Raw genomic sequence first — 23,273 nt, forward strand, 5'->3', positions numbered from 1 at the left:
GTTATTTATCAATCCTTTTTTTAGAAAGGTGTAGTGTGGAGTTGAATGGATGAAAATGGAATATGTGTAGTGTGAAGTTGAATGGAGGGAGTATATTGCAATCTTATTTCGCACATTAGTCTTGAAAGATAATTCTATTAAAAATTATATGTTCACTTGTTAAGCCCAATTTACTTCTATTAAAAATTATATGTTCACTTGTTAAGCCCAATTTATATAGAATATTTCAATAGAATAATATAGCCAAATATAGGAGGTTCAATTCCTTACTAAAAATTTGAGCGGGAAAATTTTAGAGTTTCTTATTCTTTTGGTTAAAGGGAGATTAACTCAATTCGAGATACTTGGCAAATTCTTTGGGAAATTTCTAGTATTATCAAGGATGTGAAATTAGACCTTCAGTTTTTCGATGAAGTGATAATTAAACATTGCTTTCGTGAAGCCAACAAAGTTGCTGACTTCATGGCTTCTTTTGGACATTCATGTCCAACTCTTTCGAGGTGATTTGATAGCCGGTGGCTTCAACTTACCTCACTCATTCGAAAGGATGAGATAGGTTGGTCCTACCCTAGAGGATCAACCTAATTTTCTTACCTAATAAAAAAAAAGTAAAGCGAAAAGAACAACTCACAAGAACCAAACCCGATAAACCGATAAAAAATATCCGAATACATTTGAAAAATTATACGAGTAATACCTTAGTTCCGGTCATTTATTTATAATTTTTTGTGTCATAAAGACTGAGAAAAATCAAAGGATGGGTCATACTTAGATGATAAATAGATCAAATTGAGTGTGGATAATCAAATTATCCACCAAGACATTCCAAAAATAGAAATGTAAACAATTGATTGAGATACTCATAAATATAATATGTAAATAAATTACCGAGACAAATAGCGTACTTTATGTTGTCGTTGTTCTCTTATTGCACTCCATAAGATTGTTATTGAGTACCAAACAAAATAAGGGGGTGTTTGGTTGGAAGATTTAGAATTGAAGGAATGGGTTCTAGTAATTCTGGTGTCTAGTTGGGCCATTTTGGAATGATATGATTCTAATTCCACCTCAAACCCTTGAAATTCCATACTCACCTGACCACCTCCCCGCTCAAGTTTTTAACTCCATTTTCCCTCCATACAATTCTAGAGTGAATCAAACAACAATTAACACGTATACGATTCTAAATCCATCCCCCCATGGCATCTCATTCGAATCCAATCAATTTCGACCTATTGAACCAAACACCCCTAAGATTGTTATTATTGTTCTTGTGACTTGAAATTTTATGGCTCGTTCATTGGGCTTGTATTATCTTCCCTTAAGCCCAAAAACCAACCTCAATAAGATGAGTCTACATCTTTGGGCCTGTATTATCTTTTCTTAAGCCCAAAAACACAAGACTTGTTACTAACGTGGCAAGTGAAAGGTACAAACATATCACAAGTTTCTCAATTTCCCGACGTGGGACAACTTTTTCACAAACTTTTGGGGTATTATACAAAATCTCCCAAAGAACACGACGCCCTCGGTGTGCCTTAAAGGGTGGAAGCTGACCGCATTCAAGCCTCGAAATCCTCCTCTGCTAGGTGGGTGACCAGCGTACTCCTGACCACTGGTTCATCACCAGGTTGTAAAGTTGTTTTGATACCATTTGTAACAGTCCGACCTAACACTATCGTAACACAATCTCAATAAGTTGGGTGTGGACCTTAATTCTAAAAATACGAGATCTTATTACTAATATGGTGAGTGAAAGTTATTATAAACATATCATAAGCTTTTTCAATTCCCTGATCTCACAAGTTTTTGGGGTGTTACAAGACTTTAGAATAGAACGAATAATATAGCCTATAGGGCCTACTATGCTGATTTCGTGAATATTAGGCAGTGTTACGAGACACATCAGGTGGATGGTGGTATCCTGAGGTGGACTCTCCTCCAAGTACGACGTGGAGGCAAAGGCGAATGTCTTTGACCCATTTCCTCTCCATTTCCTAAAAAGAAATAGAGAGGAAAGTTTTTATCAATGGTCCGGATCGCATTAGAATAACATCTAACGGTTCTAAATTTACGTATAAAGATAAAGGAAAATAAGAGTGAAAGGAAAAATTATTATTTAAAGAGATTGTGAGGGGAAATGGAGAGGATCAATTTCCGTTCTCTTTAGGCTTGGGCTGGCTAGGCAAATGAATGTTCAATCAATGATATTTCATTTGTGCGAATTATACGTTCAACTTCAAAAAAAATTTAAACTTTTTATAAAAATTAGTAGAGATCCCGCGCAATAAATGCGCGATATTTATAAAATTTTTACCTTTTAGTGTGTATTACTAATCCGTTCCAAATTTATACGTTTTTTTTTTATATATATATTTTACCTCATTATATTGTATTTTGATATGAGAAAAAATGAAGCCGTAAAAAACAAAACTAATAAAAAATTGAGTATGTCATAAATCTGTATTTTAATGAATTTTTTATCACAAAGTTAATGCAACTTTTCGTTCTTAAATCATCTTAATGAATTTACCTTTTTCACGAAAAAAAATAATATTAGTTTATATTTCTATTTTATACCGTGTAAAAATGTATCAAGCATTCTCTAAGAAATATTAGCAATTTGTATTTTATAATTTTATACCAGTTTTATTTTATTTTGATTAAAATATTACAATTGAGAATTTAGAGAAAATAATATACTTTAAAGAAATATGATAATTTAATGGTAAAAATCTCATTTTTTCCGTATATAAGTAGATGAGTTTGGAGGGAAAACTTTTGAGAATTTTTATTATCTTAGTATATAGGGGAATTAGATATAAAAGATATCCGAAAATAAAAGTTAATGTCCGGCTAAAAACCTAAAAAAAACCGGATTCGTTTATATCGACGACGTTTTAGTAAACGTCGACGACGTTTTTTTAAAAAAAGACGATGAATGCCCCTACTATCTCACTAACCTTTCACCAATTCTCTCTTTATTCTCTCTAACTCAAAACAACTAAAAATCAACCTTCCACCAACACCACTACCACACCCCATGCCAACCACCACACCACTTGCTACCACCACGGCCCCGCCGCCGACACCACCCCGCCCGACACCACGCCCCGCCGCCGCCATTGCTACATAGAAAGGTAAGTGGCGTTTTTTTTTTTTGGTTAAATTAGTTTAGAAAATTGAAAGTAATTGAATTAAACTATGAAATTAAATAGTTTTCTTTCCTTTATTGTTTTTGTTAATCGATTAAATTGATTGGGTTTTGTTTTAGAATTGAAATTAGGTTATGTGTTAGGTTTTTATTAAAATTAATTGAATTAGTTTAGAAATTGATAGTTTTTCTATTAAAATTCATGTTAATTAGTTGTTATTATGTAAATTCATGGCCAAACTATGTTGTTTGCGAAATATATTTGATTGGGATTGATTTTTGAGTCGAAATTTGTTGTTGTTAATCGGATTGGGAGTGAATTTGTTGCGTTTTGTGGTCGAAACCACGGCCAAACGTGGGAAATGGACGTTTGGGCCGTGGTGAAACGTTGCATTCCAACGTTTAAGGGCAGAGCAACGTGGGATTTGGAGGTTTGGCCGCGGTCAAACGTTGGAAAAAATTGTTTGGCCGTGGTCAAACATCCATTTTCGTTGTTTGGCCGCGGTTAAAAAAAAAAAAAAAAATGTTTGCCCGCGGTAAAAAAAAAAAAAAATGTTTAGCCACCGTCAACTAAGGGATTTTTTTGTTCAACCGCGGTCAAAAAAAAAAAAAAAATGTTTGTCCGCGGTAAATTAATTTTTTTTTTTTAAAAAACCGTGTTTTATGCTATTATTTGCCGATTTTTGTTACTTTATATGATATTTAGTCGATTAACGTGTTTTCTAACAACTTCCAATTTCGTAATGCAGATGGCAGATCGAAATGAGAGAGGAAAGGCAATCATGAATGCTCCGGCTCCGCCTAACATACACGACCGTCTTCTTTGGGCGTTATGTTCTGAGCTCAGCGTCGTTTGCGAGTTAAGCAAGCCCACAAGCAGCCACCCCCACTTCGAGAGACGTCTGGTATGGTTATGATGCCTACTCCCGGTCACGTCGTTAGCGAGTCGGAGGAGGCGAGGTCTCGGGAGGTTCTTTGGTAGTTACCAAAGATGATAGAGATGATGAGCCGTCGGATGACGGTTACGGGGAGGAGGAGGAGGACGCTGGAGAGTATGTGGTCCAACCGAACCCGGCACCGCCGAGGGTGTTGAGTCTGAAGTTGGGCCGGGATAGGAGTGGACGTTATTCGAGTGTTAGAGAGTCCTCTAGCACCGATAGGTCGAGGAGGCCGAGGAAGGATAGTTCTTGGATCTTGAGAGAGCCCGTTCCTGGTGGTCCTAGGAACATTAGCACCCTACGGAGTTTTGGTGGTCACGTTGCGTTCAACCGTTGGTCGGACCCTAACCCGGAGAATATGAGGTCGTGGATCAAGGTCTACGAGAGGCCGAAAGCTGCGAGGGAGATTAGGAACATGGTTCTCACTGAGGGTGTTGCGGCTAGGGGGTACAAAGCGGCGGGCTTGGGGTTTTGAAGGAGTGTTTTACCACCGGTCTAGATGATAACCTCCTTAGTGCTTTTATCGAGAGGTGGCACCCGGATACTAACACTTTCCATATGTCTTTTGGAGAGATTAGTATCATGCTCCATGATGTCCAAAGATATTCTTGGGATACCATGTTAGTGGTGATCGGGTGCTTGTGGCGGTTCGGGCGAGGATGATGACAGTGGTCTGAGGGGCAAGATTGCGAGGTTTTATGGAGTTCCTGAGTCCGATGTTGTACCACCGCTCTACAAGAATGGCGGTTTACTAACATCGGAGTTGAGTCGTGTTGTTTACCTAGGGAACGAGCATGACTCGTTACGGGCTTACCTCTTGATGTTACTGGGTCAGACTCTTTTCATGGATAAGAGTGGTGATAGGGTGTCCGCTCAGTTGTTGCCCTTGTTTGATAGTCTTGAGCGGGTTGGTTCATATGCTTGGGGTGCGGCTTGTTTGGCTTACTTGTACCGACAGCTAGGGATGGCATCGCGCCGAGATTATTCGGGTGTTAGTGGGTGTCTACCGTTACTCCAGGCGTGGATATACGAGTACTTTCCCAGGTTCCGACCGTCTTTGGATTCTTTTTGAGGACCGTCCTCTTGTTGAGGCTTGGGCCAACTTGCCTCGGAGTAAGGGCGAGTCTCGTGCTTTTCAGTTGTATCGTCATAGTTTGGACGATCTTAGGGCAGAGCATGTCCGATGGTTGCCTTACGGGAACCGTCCTCATGGAGATTGCAGAGTATCGCTTTACTCGGGTTTTATCAGACATCTTGATATAGTAGAGCCGTACCAGCCGGATCGATGCATGCGTCAGTTTGGGTACCGTCCGGATGTCCCGGCCTCGATGCCTATTGCGGTGAAGGAGTCTCGGCCCGCGAACGGGACTTACAGGCTGGATTTCGGGCAAGAGCCCGATAGGACATGGATGTCCGAGATATCCATCATACACCTCCGACACCTGTCAAAGAAGGCATATATGCCTTTCGAGTGTACTAAGGGATACATGTCTTGGTATGTAGAGCATTCACACCCCTACTTTTATCCCCCCTCACACCGCGTCCATTTTCGGCTGTCGAGTTTCATGAGGAGCCTAAGTCGCCCTAGCTGTTAGTCGTAAGTTGAAGACGGTCTTCCAAGATGATGATGAGAGACCGAGAGAGAGACTCTAGAGGATTTGTTTGCGGGGATGCGTCCTTACTATGCAGACGTGTATGATGACTAGTTTCTTTTCATTTTCTTATGTTTTTCTATTTCGTTGGATTATGTATGTTTGGATGATGTTTGTATGGTTTTTTAGTATCTTTGTATGGATAATTTTTATGTTTTATTTTTATTATTGTTTGGAGACGGTATTTAAGTAAATGCAACGATATTTAATTAAATGACTTTAAACATAATTTAATTAAAACATTCATTAATTGAAATACAAGGACATTACATAAAGCACTTAAAATATGATTAAAACATAAACCACTTAAAACATAAATTCAAAACTAACAACAACACTCCATTCCCTAAACCCTAAACCCCATACCCTAAACCCTAAACCTCATACCCTAAACCCTAAACCCTAAACCCTAAACCCTAAACCCTAAACCCCAAACCATAAACGATTATTACTTAAAACATAACATAATTAAATAACTATCGAACTTAATTATCTTCCGATGATGAAGACGACGATTCCTTATCTTCTTCATGGTCATGAACCTCAATTTCTTCAGGTTGGGTAATCGATCACGGTGAGAATGCGCTCAAAATATGTTAAGATGTCACTTTTTAACCTACGAAACTCCCACATCTTCTCGGTTAATGCTTCATCAGAGACAACCTCATCTGTAATTGCTGGAGTTAGCACATCTTCTCGGTTTCCTTGTAAAATTATACAAAGGCTACCAATTGGAGGCTCTTCAAGCATGTGCCATACAGTGGCACTGGGAACCACTGATTCAAGACGCTCAATTAGAATTGGTAAATTTTGAACAATTAGGTCGATTCTTATTTGATAAACTCTGGTTTTTTGTGCATTTGTGAGATCCATTTTAGAATTGTTTGTTGTGAATAGAATTGGATGTTGTGATTAGAATTGGATGTTGTGATTGAAATTGAAATAGAATGGCCTATTTATAAGCTTGTAATTGTAACGGCTATTTTTGAATTATAACGGTAACATTTGAATTATAACGGTAACATTTGAATTATAACGGTAACATTTGAATTATAACGGTTATTTTGAATTATAACGGTAACATTTGAATTATAACAGTAACATTTGAATTATAACGGTTATTTTGAATTATAACGGTAACATTTGAATTATAACGGTAACATTTGAATTATAACGGTAACATTTGAATTATAACGGTTATTTTGAATTATAACGGTAACATTTGAATTATAACGGTAACATTTGAATTCCAGAAATTTCAGAAATTAGTAATTGTTATGATTTTCATTAATATATTACATTACACAATAGAATTGTTTGTTTTTTCAATGCGAACAACTACTAACTGAGATAACTGTCGCACTATCAGACACCTGACTTCTACGACGTGTTCTCGGAGTTTCTAACATGAACGCTTGCCAAATCTCAATGTTATGTTGGTACAAAGTCTCTAGGTGAACGACACTGGGATCTCGGAAGGTCAACCAAGCGGGATCAAGTGGCGGCATAGGGAGACTCTCAAGGGGGCTGCTAGAATGCAACCGCATCCAATGGCTATGATGTAGGACAAACCACAAAATACCACACGGTAGTCGGCCTTCAACTCGGGTCTTCAATGGCATGATAGTTTTGCAACTTCCTTCCCAAACATTCTTCCCGTCTCGCAGTGTATGACCAATCACACATATCGTCCAGTTGAACATCGTTGCAAAAACTAGCAAATCGTCGCTACACATCCAATGGTCCCGCCCACAACCAATCTGCTGAAAAAAACTCAACTCGTCGAATGCTAAATCTAACCCGACATACCGCTGAGTGGTGATAGAAAACCTCCATATAACTCTGCGTAGATAGAGTCGGACCTCATCTCCCTCGAACACCATTCCCGCATAACTATATAATCTGTCTCTCGGCCTCGCTGGGCGTGCGATATTACCCGGAATCCACAATGACCGTCATCTCCAACATCCACCCAACCATCGAAGTGGCCCCACAAAATCTCAGGTATACCCCACCGTTTGACCCATGTTGATATAAAGCCAATGGTAAAGTTCATTCCCAAAGGAGCACCGGAGTTCTGATTCGAAATCACCAATTCTTTGTTGAACCTCTGCATTTGTTGAACAGTGAGTACTTGGTGTCCCGAACTTCCTTTCTGCATGCTCAAAACCCGACCTGTTTCTAGTGGTTGAACCTCTTGGACGACCTTTCGGGTGCTCATTAATAGGGGGTGGCAAAATCTCTTGGTCCTCCGGGTCTTTGGAAATCACGCAACAAGTCTATGGCCGCCCTTAGTTTAACCGGGTCACTGTGCCTCATATCATTCGCTAATTCATCCCATAAATCACCGTCATTTTTCGGCATTTGTTGAGGAATATCATACACCAATGTCTTCCAAAAGACATGAATATCCTCGAGATGGACCCTCCTACCTTTTCCGTGCAAAGATACCAAATTGCATGCACAAGGTAATCCATGAGTCGTTCGCATCACGTGTCGGCAACGATTATTCAATCCGATACCCAAACCAAGGCCTCTAGTAAGTTCTTTCTCCATTAACTCTATGGCCTTAGTAGACACGTTTCCTTGCAATAAGGAGAAAGTACGAGATGTTCTCCTAGGTTTACTCATTTCATCTTCGAGTTCTTTCTTAATCTTCGAGTGTTGACTTTCAAGCATGCCGTGGATACGGGACCACATGGAGTCAAGTGTGAGATGCTTTGACTTCAACCAAGCCTTCAATAGAGAATGTGCTGACTCAACACGGGAAGTTGCCGTGTTACCAAAATGTAAGACCTCGTTTGTATAGCATAAAACGAACTTCCCTGCGTGTGGACCCCATGCTGTCCGTACATAATCCACCATTTTTGGCCACTTACGTTGGAAACACTGCCACGTACGCTGAAACGATTCCTCGGTGGTTGAATTGATCACCTTAAACCAACCGGATTCATCATTTGAGATGACAAATTTCCTCATACTTTCAGTTTGGTATGTTGTCAAGGCTTTTGCATTGACGGCTTTGTTCACATGCCATCTACACAACAAATGCTCAGCCCGGGGAAATACTTGCTCAAGAGCGCTGATCAAACCCAATTCCCGGTCGGTGACAAATACAGCAGGGGACGCAACTCCGGTGGCATCTAAAATCGCAGCTAACTTTCTCAACGACCACTTTGGTAATTCACGTCATTCTCCTTAGGAATCATCGCACATGCAATTAAGAAGGACGATCCCGTGGGTGTCACACCAACCATCTCAATGAGTGGATTCTGGTAAATGTTGGTTTTATAAGTCGAATCCATGAGGACCACATAAGGATAAGCCCGGAACAACTTAATCGCTTCAGGATGAGCCATGAAAATGTGAGTCAACTCTTTTGACTCCTCGGAAGAAATCTCGTAGAAGTGGACGTATTTCGCTGCCACCGCTAGAGCCAACATTTGCTGAGCGGTGTTTATTTCACCCATTTCTTCTTTCTTAATTTTCCTTGTTTCATTATACGATTTGGGTGCTTGACGGTTGAGGTTTATCAGGGGATCTCAAATGAAGACCATTTTTAATATCCCTCGGTTGAACCCCGGCCAATGTTTGTTGCCTAACATATGCCTTCTCTTCCGCGTCCAATCCCGCAAAGTGCCGATCCCCGTCCTTATAAACGGCTACGTTGTGGTTGTGTAGTCCACCACCCTCGGAGGTTAGAATGTTCCACACCATCGTCTCTTTATCATTTTTAGACACGAAATGTTGAACGGCACGAATACGAAACTTGCATGAACACTTCTGCGACCTCCTTGGCTTTTCAAGATCGTCCGTTTCTTTTGGTTTACCATGTCTTTTACATCGAAAATAACTTGCCAACAACCCGTTCTTTTTCCTATTTTTAGCTCCGTTATTTGCTTTAACCAAAGCAAACCCATTCTCGAATGCGATTTTCTGAGCCCAATTGAAAGCATCGTCACGCGTTTCGAAATCTATAGTAGTCTCGAACAACGGGTTGTAATCAATTGGATTCTCGCCAAAATCCTCCCACGATTCCTGTTACAAGCAATAAGGACTATAGTAAGACAATAAAAAGGATTAATAAACAACATAAGTTGCGTAAAACGAAAGAAAAACATGTAAAAACGAGTAATTCATGCCTAAAACATTGAATTCCAACGAGACTCAATAAACGACATCGGCAAAACATTACTTTCCATCGATCAACCGCGGACGAACAACGAAATACAACTTTAATCCGCGGCCAAACAATGAAAATCAACATTTGACCACGGCCAAACAACGAAATCCAACGTTTGACCACGGCCAAACATTGAATTCCAACGTTTGACCACGGCCAAACATTGAATTCCAACGTTGGACCATGGCCAAACGTTGAAATCCAATGTTGGACCATGGCCAAACGTTGGAAATCAATGTTTGGTCCGTGGCAAACGTTGGTTTCCAACGTTTGGACCGTGGTCTGAACGTTGGTTTCCAACTTTGGCCATGGTTCATCTTTCGGGGGACATTTTTCAGATTACGCAACAAATTCTAACATTCGCTACTATTAAGTTAATACGTCAATTAATTCAACTATCGAATAGAATGAACGATGCGCAAAAAAAAATTGAAAAATTAAGCAAATGATTAAGTTGTTTACATACCGTTGAATCGAGATCCGACATATTGTTAATTGTTGTTGTTGTTGTTGTTGTTTTTTGTTTTTTATTTAGTTGAATTTGAGAGAATTTTTTTTTAGAGAGATAAAGTGAAAAGGGCATTCATCGTCTTTTTTATGAAAAACGTCGTCGATATTTACTAAAACGTCGTCGATATAAATCAGCCCCCAAAAAAAAACCTCTTATTTTTGCTAACATGTGAAAAACGTGTTTGTAATGTGCCGATGGGTATTCATAAGTAATTTTCCCATTTATCAAGCGAGAATTACTATCTACATTCTGTTTTTAACCTTCTCCTTTACTTCTCCTCTTACAACCGTTAAAATAAATAATTTACTTGATTCAATAGTCTTCCAACACAACCTAATAGTCATCTATTCCAATTAATTATATACAAATTAATTAAAATATAATTTAGATAGACACATCTATTCTGCATAGAAAATTAGAAATGAATGGAACGAAGGGGAGTACTCTTTGGGAGTACTCTTTCCACCTTGGTCTGGTCACTTGTTACTTATTCATTTTATAGTGTCTCCTTTATTTGTTGTTTATCTTTTTATATTAAAAAGTTAAAAAGTTTTTTTTTTTTACATCAGATGATATAGTTTTTGAGTATTTAAGACGATATGAATGTTTTTTGATGATATGAATTATTACATCAAATTGCACGGGTTTGTATTTAGGACGATATGAATGTTTTTTGATGAATGTTTTATTTTTAAATTTCTATTGTAATTATCTAATAGTTTAATATCAGTGATCTACATGTTAATGTAGATCGGTGATCTAACTGGAAATGAACATTCTCCACGTAAATAAGATGCGTTAAAACCACAACTATCGGGTGAATGTTCATTTCCAGTTACAGACGGATTAACATCAGTAAGAGTTTCACCATATTCGGCACATAGATCTCTCACTAAGCGCTTAACAACACCGTACTATCTAGTTTTAAAAATTATTTAAGTTATTTAATTTATTCGCATTGTTTGTAATAATTAATTTCATTAATTTCTGTAATATATTCCCATTATATGTAATTTATTCCCGTAATTAAATGTAATTCATTCTCGTAATTATGTAATTTTATTATTAATATGTAATTCGTTCCGATTAAATGTAATTTATTTCATTTATTCCGATTTGTAATTCATTCTGATTATATGCAATTAATTTCATTTATTCCGATTGTATATAATTATTTCATAAATATTTTTAAGACATAAATTGTCGCATGGTTGTATTGGCAGACGATTTTAAGAAATAAATTATTTGCACACTAACGGGACCCAACATAACCTGAATTTAAAAAAAAAAAAATTGTGCAAATGACGTGGCGCATTCTCCATTCAGCATTGTCTTCTGAATTAATAAAGATAAGATTAGTCTCACTATAGACGGATATAGCTGTCTAAAGTGAAAGACGGGTCAAATATGCTTAAAGTGTTGATATTTTTGGGCCCTACCATGCAAGTTATTGCTTGTTTTAAGCTTAAAGTGGGTGGATATTTGGTTCGTCTATAACTATAGACGTATGTCTCCCGTCTATAATGAGAATTTGTGATATAAAATATGTGTAAAATATTATGATTAAGTTTAGAAAATCATATTTAAGACACAAATTCTCATTGAAGACGGACACTATCCGTCACAAGCTGAAGACGGATAGTGTCTCTCTCACAAAATGTAAATGAATAGTGCAGGGGGGGGGGAATGAATACCTCCACTTGCCCACCATTTGCATTTTGTGAGAGGGTCACTATCCGTCTTCATCTTGTGACGAATAGTGGCCGTCTTCAATAAAACGGACTATATTTAAGATCTAATAGTTGAACTAAATATCACATTTGCAATTAAGAGATTTAATATGACTGGCCTAAGCGATCATTTTGACAAAGCAATTCATACCCTTCCAAAACGATTGTTGTAAAATCATTGTTACGTAAAGAACAAATAATAACGAATACGATAATTTTGTAAATGTGTTACTCGATCCATGTAAATGTGTTACTAAACCCGCGTCTATTGTAACCCGTATAAATTTGACCTGTATTTTCTAAACTTGAAACACACCCGCCCCGTAGTATTTGAATACAATGCTACTCCGATCGTGTAGCCCGCTCAACTGACCCGACTGAAATTTATACATGCTAACAACTAATTTCACTCTAACATTTCGAGCTACTCGTATTCACTTAACAATTCAATACTCGTCAAAATATATAAGTTAATATGATAAAATGTATATTAGTATGAAATCACTTTTACATGTTGAGACAATCAGTTTTACTTAAGACGGAGTATCCGTCTTAAATCTTAAAACGGGTCAAATATTATCACATGGTAGTAATAAAGACAAAAATTTTGGCATTTCCTACGTAATTTATCATGTAATTTGGTATATAATATGATCCTTAATATGGATAGTATCTAGTGAGAATTCGAAAAGACCGACAATTTGGATTGCTCTAATAGAAAAACGTGTAAATCAATAACAAAATTGCCCACATATTCTGTATAATCTAAGGCCTAAGCCCATAAAACTACCCTTTACAAATCCAAATTAATAGAGAGTAAGTTTTACTTTAAACAAAAGAAAAAAATAAGAAGATAACTAAATCCTACCCACTACTAAAATTTACTTCTTTCTCGCCGCCTATGCACACCAAACAGGCAAATACCAAGCTCTTCTTTTTTTCCCTAAAATTTTCTTCTTTTTTTCCCTAGTAATAAATAATAAATACTTCTAAGTGAAACATTCATTGTATTTCGTCTTCCAATTCATCTTATATTCTACATTTATATATCAAATCTTTATCATTGGACTTACTCCGACCATCACCGTCCGCCTTACTCCGACCATCATCGTCCGCCGTTTTCGCCCATATGCTACTTCTCTCGCTAGTAAACTCTCTTGATTTTTATTATCAATATTATTTTTTATTATTTTATAGATCTGTCAATTTTGGTTTTTATATTATTATTATTTTTAATTTTCATTTTTATTAAAATCTAAACTTGTTAGTAATTTAATCTTTAAAAAAATACGGCTGATATTATCTTTAAAACTTACGGAGTATTTCCTAGTATTTCTTTAAATAAATACTGAAACATTTAATCTTTAAAGAAATACGGCTGATATTATTGTTCCGGGTGTAATTCCAGAGCAGATATTTGTTACCACTCGTAGCTTGTAGAATGACGTCTTTGCTTGAATCCTCCTTTGATCTCTCCTGAAACGATGAACAAACTGAGGGCTCGGCTTTTGCCGAGCGTACTCACTCCGACGCTCAAGTCAGTAAACTTAGAGAGGTAAGTATGTGTTACTTGACTAAACGCGTATTGTAGAGAGATAAGGAAGATATTACCAGATGAATAGTGGTTATTAGGTTTATTTTTTGGATCCCTTCCTCAATGAAGGTTGAGGAGTATTTATAGACTTTCACCTTTTGTCACGTAGTGGCCAAGTGGCCAAGTGGCTAGCAGGTGGAAAGATCGTTCTACCCTCGGCCGATGGACCTATGGCCGGCTGGCCGAGGGGTCTTGGATATGAGTACGCGGATATGTGTCCCGGCTGGCTAGTTGCCTGGCCGAGACCCAGGTGACAGGCCGATGGGTTGTATCGGCTAGACTGTCTAAGTTGTTGACTTTGCTGTGGATATCCTTGACCTTGCTCAATGTGTTGACTTGGTCAGCGGTGCAGAATATGCCCCATCAATTTGCCCCCAGCGTAGTCTATGCCGTGGTATGGGCTCCGATGTATGTTGAGCGTATATTCTGCGTAAGTATTTTTGCAAAATTTTCTGCATCGGCTTCTTCTAGTGCATAGGCGTGGTTCTTGTTAGGCCGTACCATATCCCCCCTCCACATGGATGCGTAAAGGGCATCCGATGTGGAAAAGAATATGACGCTGGCCGAGACCAGGGCTGAGAGTGCCGTTTGTTTTTGATTGCCCCCGGCCGGTGCTTCCTAGCTTGGTTGGTCATGTGGCCGGCGGAGACCAGATACCTAGGAATTCGTTGAGGAAGATGAGTAGGCGAAGAGATGTGAATGGGCGTGTTGAAGACGCTTGGTCACTGTTGCATTGATTGACGTTCAACTGTTGCAACGATTGACATTCCGTCGCTGCATGTCTGACACGTGTCTGTTCTCTGATTGGTTGACGCTTCATGGGCTGTGCCCTGATTGGTCCCTCTTCATGGGCTTTTTCCTATAAATAGGGCAGTTATTCCGTGGTTTTGGCCACCAATTTCATTTTCTCAAATTTTCTCCAAAATCTTCATCTTTCTAAACTTTCAAGAGCTTCCTTTTCTTCCAATCTTCAGAGTCTTTGATCCGGCGAGTGTTTTTCTTCGAGGTAAACAAACAAATTTTTCCTTTATCTTGCTAGTAATTTGTTGTGAACATGTCTTCTGCTGATGCCGGGACTAGTACTTCTGCGCCGGGGGGTTCCCCGTCGCGTCTTGATGAGGAGGGGGTACTGGAAGCCATCCCGCTAAGGTTTGGGGGCCCTAGGCCTCCTCCTCCCGTAGTTGATCTGCCCATTTTGGAGGAATGGGAGGATGAGGATGGTGATGCCGATGAGGATGATGATGAGAGAACTCCTTCTGATGTTGGGAGGCAGACTATCACGCATCACGGCGAGGCCTGCACGACTGGTCTTGATCGTGTCTGGACATTAGCCAGCTCCTCCGGTGGGACTCTTTTCGAAGGTCATTTCTTCTTTGGTGAGGGGTATAAAATCGTTATTCCTGAGGAGGCCGGGTCAGGCGGTCTGTTGCCCTCCCCCTGGTCATATCGGTGTATATATCAGGCACCTGGAGTATGGGCTCCGGTTTCCTTTGAACGAACACGTCGCGGCCATCATAAAGGCTATGAACGTTGCCGTGGCCCAACTGCATCCGTTGGCCATGAGGACGATAGTTGGCTTTGTGTGGCTCTGTCTCTTCAAGGGGGAGACCCCTACGGTTAACTTATTCCGCCGACTCCATAGTCTTCGGCCGTCGAAAGCCGGCAAAGTGGGGTGGTATAGCGTACAGACGGAGCCAGGCTACGTCTCCGTGAACAAACTTACTTCTTGCAAAGACTGGCAAGGGCGATGGGTGTACGTCCAAGTGCCGGAGGACTACCCATTGCCTCGGTCTTTCCAGAGCCCCGTTTACTTGCGGTGTGAGAACCGGGAAGAATACGAGAAATGTACCTCCCGGGGTAAGGTTAAGATGGACGCTTCGTTGGTCCCCCTTCCGGGATGAGAGGCGGGCGTCTGTTGTGTTTGACGCCGAGAAAGGATGGCGCCTCCGACTCAGATCATTCTCCAAGACGAGCTGCTTTGCCGCGTCGGCCTCATACCGGCCCTCAACCAGGGTGAGTGGGGTCGGTGTGAGGCCCACCTTTGCTTGCTATATTCCTGTTTTTAGAGCTTTGTTCTACTTTTATGTAAATCTTGTTTGATTTCTTGCAGATCGGTTCGGTCAGGATCTGTCTGAGAGGGACTTGGAGAGGTTAGGGCTTGACAAGGACGGGAAGGTCTTACAGCGGCGTCCTACGGCTGATTTTCGTGATCGTAGACTAGCCCCCAACGAAATCATGGATAAGCAGACGAGGGGGTTGGATCAGGAGACGGCCCATGCACGGGTTCTCGGAGCGTGCAAGAGATCAAAGAAGGCAAAAGCGTCAAGTCGGCGGCGGTATCAATGCCAACTCCCTCTTCGACCCCGGTGGTCCAAAAGGATCATGTGGAGGTCATCAATATTACTGAGGGGGAGGTGACCGTTGCTAAGGTCCCTTCTCCGAAGAAGAGGAAAGAGCCACCGTCCGCTTCCACCGTTGCCGGGGAGAAGCCTGCCTCAACCAGCCCTCCAACTAAGAGGGTCCAAACTGGTACGGATCTAACTTATGGTTCGGATTTAGCCGGCTCGTTGGACATTCCTGATGACAGACTTTCTGATGTGTCAATGCACGGTGACATGGATGCCCTGTGTAAATTTTTTGTAGATCCATCATCGGCAGCGTTCGTTCCGACGAACGGCAATCAGGGAAGCAGCCTGAGAAGGTTATTGAGAAGGCGGGTGATAGAAATATCACCGTTGACTCCTCAGCTCAGACAATTCCTCCCACCGAGCTCGTGGCGGAGGGTGAGAGAATATATAAGAGGTTGGGAAAGTGGATCCGTCTAGCCGGTTCCCACGTCATGGAGCAGGAGAGGACCATGGCCCAATCTGTGCCACTGATCGCAAAGCTTAAGCTTGATCTCTCTGCTGCGAGGGGGGAAACCGGGAAGGCTAAGCGGGATCTCCTTGCTGCCGAGAAGCGTGTGGAGGAAGCTGAGAAGCTGCTGAGGGCCGAGAGGGCCAAGGTTGAGGATGCTGATGGCGCCACGGCCAAGATGATGGAGGAGCGGGACAGGTATAAGGGCGCCTACGACGCTGTGGTTGCCAAGAGGGACGAGTGGGAGGATCGGTTCCAGAAGCAGGCGGAGACGCTCAGGGACGCACAGGCTATCCTTGCTCAAAAAGAGAAGGATATTGAAATGCTTCAAGATGATCTCCTCCCTAAAATGTGCGTCCAATTCCGGGACCAGGCCGAGGAGGCGACCAGGGAGGCAATCAGACAGCTCATCCCCGACGGCTCCTTCCCGTGGGATAAATTTGATCAGCTCCTGGATGAGATGGCTGATGCTGCGGAAGCAGCGACTGCTGAGAAGGCGGAGGCGGCGAAGGCGGCTCAGATAGCGTTGGCCAAGGCGGCCTATGATGCAAAGGAGGCCGAAAAGGAGGCTGAGAGGCTAAAGGCGCTCGAAAATGTCGAGCCTTCTCTTGAGCCGGCCACCGAAGATGCTGTTGCCTCTGATGGAGGGCAGCAACAGGCATAGGGAGACGGGCGGTCGTCACCAGACTCACCCGGCATCTCGGATAGCTTTAGCTGTTCGGGGGCCAACTATTGAGCCTTTCCTCCCTGCCAACTTTTGGCGCTTCAATTGATATGCTTGTAACCTTTTGCTTTTCCTTTCCTTGTTTGTAAAAACTCTCTTGGTAGGTTGTGTTTAGGCTTACCCCTATGGGGACTACCGTCGTCGTATTCTTCTTTCAATTATTTTTAACAAAGTTTGTCCTATTGGCCTTTGACCTGGCCGAGGCTTTGATCACAATTCTTTGTCTGTCTTCTTGCGCTATTAACTGAGTGCCTTCGTTTTTATCTTTGGTATGGCCGAGGCAGTTTGAATGCATATCTCAACTGTGTAACATCTTTGATGTATTGACCGTTGTGTCCCCGTCGCTCTCGGCAAGTAGCCGAGGTAATCGGGGTTATGGCTCGATAGCAATTCTTCTAGCATACCGGTCGTTGTATCCCACGCTCTCGGCAAGTTGCCGAGGTAATCGGGGTTACGGCTCGATAGCAATTCTTCTAGCATACCGGTCGTTGTGTCCCCGTCGCTCTCGGCAAGTTGCCGAGGTAATCGGGGTTACGGCTCGATAGCAATTCTTCTAGCATACCGGTCGTTGTGTCCCCGTCGCTCTCGACAAGTTGCCGAGGTAATCGGGGTTACGGCTCGATAGCAATTCTTCTAGCATACCGGTCGTTGTGTCCCCGTCGCTCTCGGCAAGTGGCCGAGGTAATCGGGGTTACGGCTCGATAGCAATTCTTCTAGCATACCGGTCGTTGTATCCCCGTCGCTCTCGGCAAGTTGCCGAGGTAATCGGGGTTACGGCTCGATAGCAATTCTTCTAGCATACCGGTCGTTGTGTCCCCGTTGCTCTCGGGAAGTCGCCGAGGTAATCGGGGTTACGGCTCGATAGCAATTCTTCTTTTTGGGTGGCAGTTATGGAGGGGACAAGCACTTGGATGGAAAACTTGGTTGTTTTTTCATTTATGATCACGCGTTGGGGTGTCCATATTGGGTTTGGACACCTCCGCCGCTATACAAAGTACTTTCTTAAGTTGTCGGTGTTCCAATGGCTCATCAAAGGCACACCCTCCATGTCTGTCGGCGGTATGTACCGGCCTCATTTCTTCAACCACCTTGTAGGACCCTCCCGATTGGCCGTTAGTTTACCATGAATATTTCCTTTGTTGGTGGCGGCCGACTTTCTTAGGACTAGATCTCCTACTTTTAAGTCCCTCTTGTGGACTCTTCGGTTGTAGGCTCTTCTCATCCGGTTTTGGTATACTTTACCAAGTTGAGGCGTCTTTGTATTTCGGCTTTCTTCGACCGGATCCGGGGAGGCTTTAAGGCCTTCCTCATTTTCGACTGGGTTAAAAGTAGCCGTTCTGAATGTTGGCACCGTCGCTTCAATTGGTAGGACTGCTTCGGATCCGTAGACTAAGTGGAAAGGAGTGTACCCCGTTGCTTCTTTTTCCGTGGTCCGTAGGGACCACAAGACGCCGGGTAGTTCATCGGCCCATCTTCCTTTAAGGTCTTCTACTGTCTTCTTCAAACCATTGAGGATCGTCTTATTGGCTGCCTCCGCCTGTCCGTTGCTCTGTGGGTGGCAGACGGAGGAGTACGCAAACTTGATGTCAAGCTCTTATAACCAGTTCATTATCAGGTCACTCCAAAATTCTCGGCCGTGGTCAAATACCATGACTTGGGGCAATCCAAAACGGGTTATAACATTTTCCCAGATTACCTTTCTGACGGCCGCTGTGGTCTTCGCCGGTACTGCTACCGCTTCAACCCATTTGGTGAAGTAGTCAACGGCGGCGATCAAGAACTTTCTTCCTCCGGAGGCCGTTGGAAACGGCCCTAGCATATCCATCCCCCACTGTGCGAAAGGAAGGGGGCTAAGCACCGGTTGTAGGTCTCGGGAGGGAGCATGTATCACCGGGGCATGCATCTGGCAGTTCGTGCACTTCTTGGTCTTCGTTCTGGAGTCTTGAAGCATGGTGGGCCAGAAGTAGCCGGCTCGGAGAGATTTGTGGGCTAGTGTTCTTGCCCCCATGTGGTGTCCGCATATGCCCTCGTGAATCTCCGTCAGTATTAGCTCTGCGTCGGTCGGACCGACACATTTCAAGAGTGGTCTTATTACGGACCTTCTGTACAGTTCCCCATCGAACACCAAGTATCTGGCGGCGATCCTTTTTATCTTGGCCGAGAGATTGCGGTCCTCCGGCAACTCACTTGTAACTTTGTATTTCATTATCAGAGTCATCCACGTTGTTTCGGTCTCTACGTTGCCCACCATGCCGACATCCTCATTGATACTCTTCGTATTCCTGATATCTACCAGCACGGTTCGGCTGACATTCTTGATGGTTGAGCTGGCAAGTTTTGAGAGAGCGTCGACCCGGTTGTTCTCAGATCTGGGAACGCATTGGATTTGGAAGGATTTCAATTTTGCTATGTCAGCTTTTACCCTTTCCAGGTATCTTATCATCCCGTCGTCCCGAGCCTCAAACTCTCCTCTGATTTGGTTAGTAACCAGCAGTGAGTCTGTTTTTAACACAATGTGTTCTGCTCCGGCAGCCCTAGCTAGCTCGACTCCGGTTATCACCGCCTCGTATTCGGACTCGTTGTTCGAGGCCGAGAAGGTGAATTTTAAGGCATATTCGAACTCGTCCCCGTTTGGGCTGATGATAAGGATGCCGGCTCCCGAGCTGTTCGTCGTGGAGGAGCCGTCGGTGTAAACCTCCCATACACCTGGGTTTGGTTCTTCTTGATACGTGCATTCGGCCAGGAAGTCTGCAAGTGCTTGCCCCTTTATCGAAGGCCTTGGTTTGTACTGAATGCCGAAGCCAGAGAGTTCCACTGCCCATTTGATAAGCCTACCGGATTGTTCGAATTTCTCCAAAGCTTTTTCCAAAGGCTGGTCGGTTAGGACCGTTACGGGATGAGCGTCGAAGTAGGGTTTTAACTTCCTTGCGGCAACGACGACGGCGGCGAAAGTCGCTTTTTCAATTAGTGGGTAATTTCTCTCGGCGGGCAATAGTGTATGGTGACAAAGTAGATTGGGTGTTCTTTGTTTGTCTTCTTCCACGAAGATCACGGCAGACCGACCGTGGCCGAGGTAATCGCTATGTATAGGTATAGCGTCTCCCCCAGTGTCGGCCTGGACAGAGTTGGGAGAGTCTGAAGATGAGCTTTTAGTTGCTTGAAAGCTGTGCTCTGTTCCTCCCCCCAGCTGAAGTCTTTATTCCCCTTCAACACTTTGAAGAATGGGGTGCTCTTGTCGGTGACCGAGAGATAAAACGGGCGAGAGCCGCCATTCTCTCCCTCGCCAAAGATCATAACCTCTTTTCGATTCCTTGGTTCCGCAGTCTAGGATTGCTCGGACTTTGTCCGGATTGGCATCAATGCCTCGCACCGACGAGTACACCTAGGAATTTACCTGCCCGGACACCGAAGTTGCACTTCATTGGGTTGAGCTTCATCTTGTATTTCCTTAGTGAACAAAATGTCTCGTGTAAATCGGCCAAGTGCTCGCTGTCAGACTTGCTCTTTACAATAGCATCGTCGACGTAAGCCTCGATGTTCCGTCCTTTTTGATTTTGGAACACTTTGTCCACCAGCCTTGTGTACGTTGCTCCGGCGTTCTTCAAACCAAACGGCATCATTTTGTACATGTATGTGCCGTTAGCAGTGATAAATGCGCATTTAGGCATGTCTTCCTCGGCCATGAATACCTGGTGATACCCTGAGAAGGCGTCCAGCAGGCTCAGCATGGTGTAGCCTGCCGTGGCGTCTATTAAACTATCTATTCGAGGCAAGGGATAACAATCTTTGGGGCATGCTTTGTTAAGGTTGGTAAAGTCTACACACATTCTCCATGCCCCCGACGACTTCTTCACCATTACAACATTGGCTAACCACTCAGGATAAGTACAAGGCATGATGAAACCCGCCGCTAGTAATTTATCTACTTCGGCTTTGATCGCTTCATCCTTCTCGGCCGAAGAGTTCCTCATCCTCTGCTTGACTGGGCGAGCGGTGGAGAGTACGTTCAGCTTGTGAATAATCACCTCCCGGCTCACGCCTGGCATCTCGGCCGCTGAGTAGGCGAAAACATCTTTATTCTTCTTCAGCAAGTCCAGGAGGTCGGCTCTGAATTTGGGTTCCAGGTTGACACCGTGTTGGGGTTGGTGTCCTTAACAGTTAGTGCAAGGACTTATAAACCTCTAAAAGGATCAAAGGGCATACTTTGGCATTATTATCAGTTGATCCACGTTTATCAATAACGGTTGGCTTGCTAGATAAGTTTGACGTTATTGTCATACAGATGGCGGTGATCAACTGGTCCCTAAAAGTCACACCTATAGGATACGTTCGAGAGATGTGACGGTATGAAAATACTGTCATGTAGATGCCAAAATTGACTAACCAGTTAGTCCGAGTTATTTGACTAAGTAATTAGTCAAATATGTGATGTTGAGATATTATATTTAATACGGATTCAATATCATGGGCTAAGGCGAATTAACCAGTTAATTCGTAAAATTAAATATACGTGATTTATATTTAATTAAATGTATATTAAAAATAATTATACAATACTGTTTTGTCGGACACGTATTAATAATTCAGCTAACCCGTATTATTAGCTGATGCCTTAATTTCCGATAACCGATAACAGTTTATAATATAAACCCGTCATATACATTTTAGCATTTGGTGAACTGGACCTCGAGCTAAAATTAAGAGGAAGTGGAAGCCCACTTCCCCATGCATGCATTCGGTCCGGCCGAACCAAACAAAAGGAGAGACTCCCTCTCCTTTTGACCTAGACAATTTCATTTACAGAAAAACTAGGGTTTTGAAGAGTATTCTTCTCTGAAAAACCTGAGATCTCTCATCTCAACAAAACTCACATCAGTTCTCCCAATATTGCAAGGCAATCGGAGAACACGTTCTAGCACAAGGGCATATCTCGGACAAAGTCTTGGGTGCAACAATTAGGAGGGAATCTCATTTGATTTCTGTTCTTTACGCCGCACTATAAGGACCCGAGGTTGATTCTAATTCCTTATCGTTTCTATATTGTTTTTATCGTTTTATGACTATAAATTGCATGTTTAAATTTACGTTATAGTCCTGCAATTAAAGGGTAGTATACGGATATTAACCCACAAGTGGTATCAGAGCGAGGCCACGTAAATTTTTATGTGTGTTTTTCATCAAACGATTGTTGAAACGATGATTTTTGGTTAAAAATTTGTCTCGGCAGCCATTTTTTTTTACTCGGCAGAAATTTTTTAATTTGCTGCGTTTTTTTGGTTGCTTTGGGAACCGTGTCCTGTTTACACGGTTGCTCTTGTTGTTGTTTTGTCTCGAAAACCAAACCGTGCCATGTTTTACACGGCTGTTTTGCTTCAAATTTCATGTTGTTTTTACATGTTGTTATTTTATACAGAGATTATAGCAACATGTCAAGTTTTTGTCAATTGTTAAATTTGTTTTGAGGCGTTTTTGATCAAAATTACATTTGATTTTGTCTCGAAATATAGTTTTCACGAGGGTTTTGAAGTTTCAGCCACTTTAGCATTCGATCGAGCGTATTTCTACTCGATCGAGTGTCTTTTTCTTGTTTTTGATCGATCGAGTCCATGTTGTACTCGATCGACCTCGCTCAAAACCTTTTTGCTCGATCGAGTCCTTCTTTGTACTCGATCGACCGCTTTCAAAACCCTCCGCTTTCGATCGAGTTGTCCTCGTACTCGATCGAGTAGTTTTGCTGATATAGGTACTCGATCGACCTCCAGTTTAGTCGATCGAGCACCTCCTGATTAGCTTACCTCTCGATCGACTTGCGCTTCGATCGATCGAGCCCTCTGTCCTCGATCGAGCACTCGTGTCCCTGGATCGAGGGATGTCGTCTTTAACAAGCTTTGAATATTTGTTTCTTTTGATTTAAATTTTCTTTTGGCTTCA

At 42.2% G+C, this 23,273-nt stretch overlaps 1 protein-coding gene across 1 annotated transcript; it reads right to left on the reverse strand.

Moving 5' to 3' along the window:
• Positions 1–7,964: 7,964 nt before the first annotated feature.
• LOC141612810 (protein FAR1-RELATED SEQUENCE 5-like) lies at positions 7,965–9,214 on the reverse strand. Its single transcript, XM_074431560.1, has 2 exons — positions 8,999–9,214; positions 7,965–8,918 (listed from the first exon to the last, which is right to left on the reverse strand). Exons 1-2 carry the CDS (start codon positions 9,212–9,214, stop codon positions 7,965–7,967), a joined length of 1,170 nt encoding a protein of 389 aa, XP_074287661.1.
• Between the last annotated feature and the right edge of the window lie 14,059 nt (positions 9,215–23,273).

This window comes from Silene latifolia, chromosome 11 (genome assembly GCF_048544455.1).
Source record: "Silene latifolia isolate original U9 population chromosome 11, ASM4854445v1, whole genome shotgun sequence".
Lineage (NCBI taxonomy): Eukaryota > Viridiplantae > Streptophyta > Magnoliopsida > Caryophyllales > Caryophyllaceae > Silene > Silene latifolia.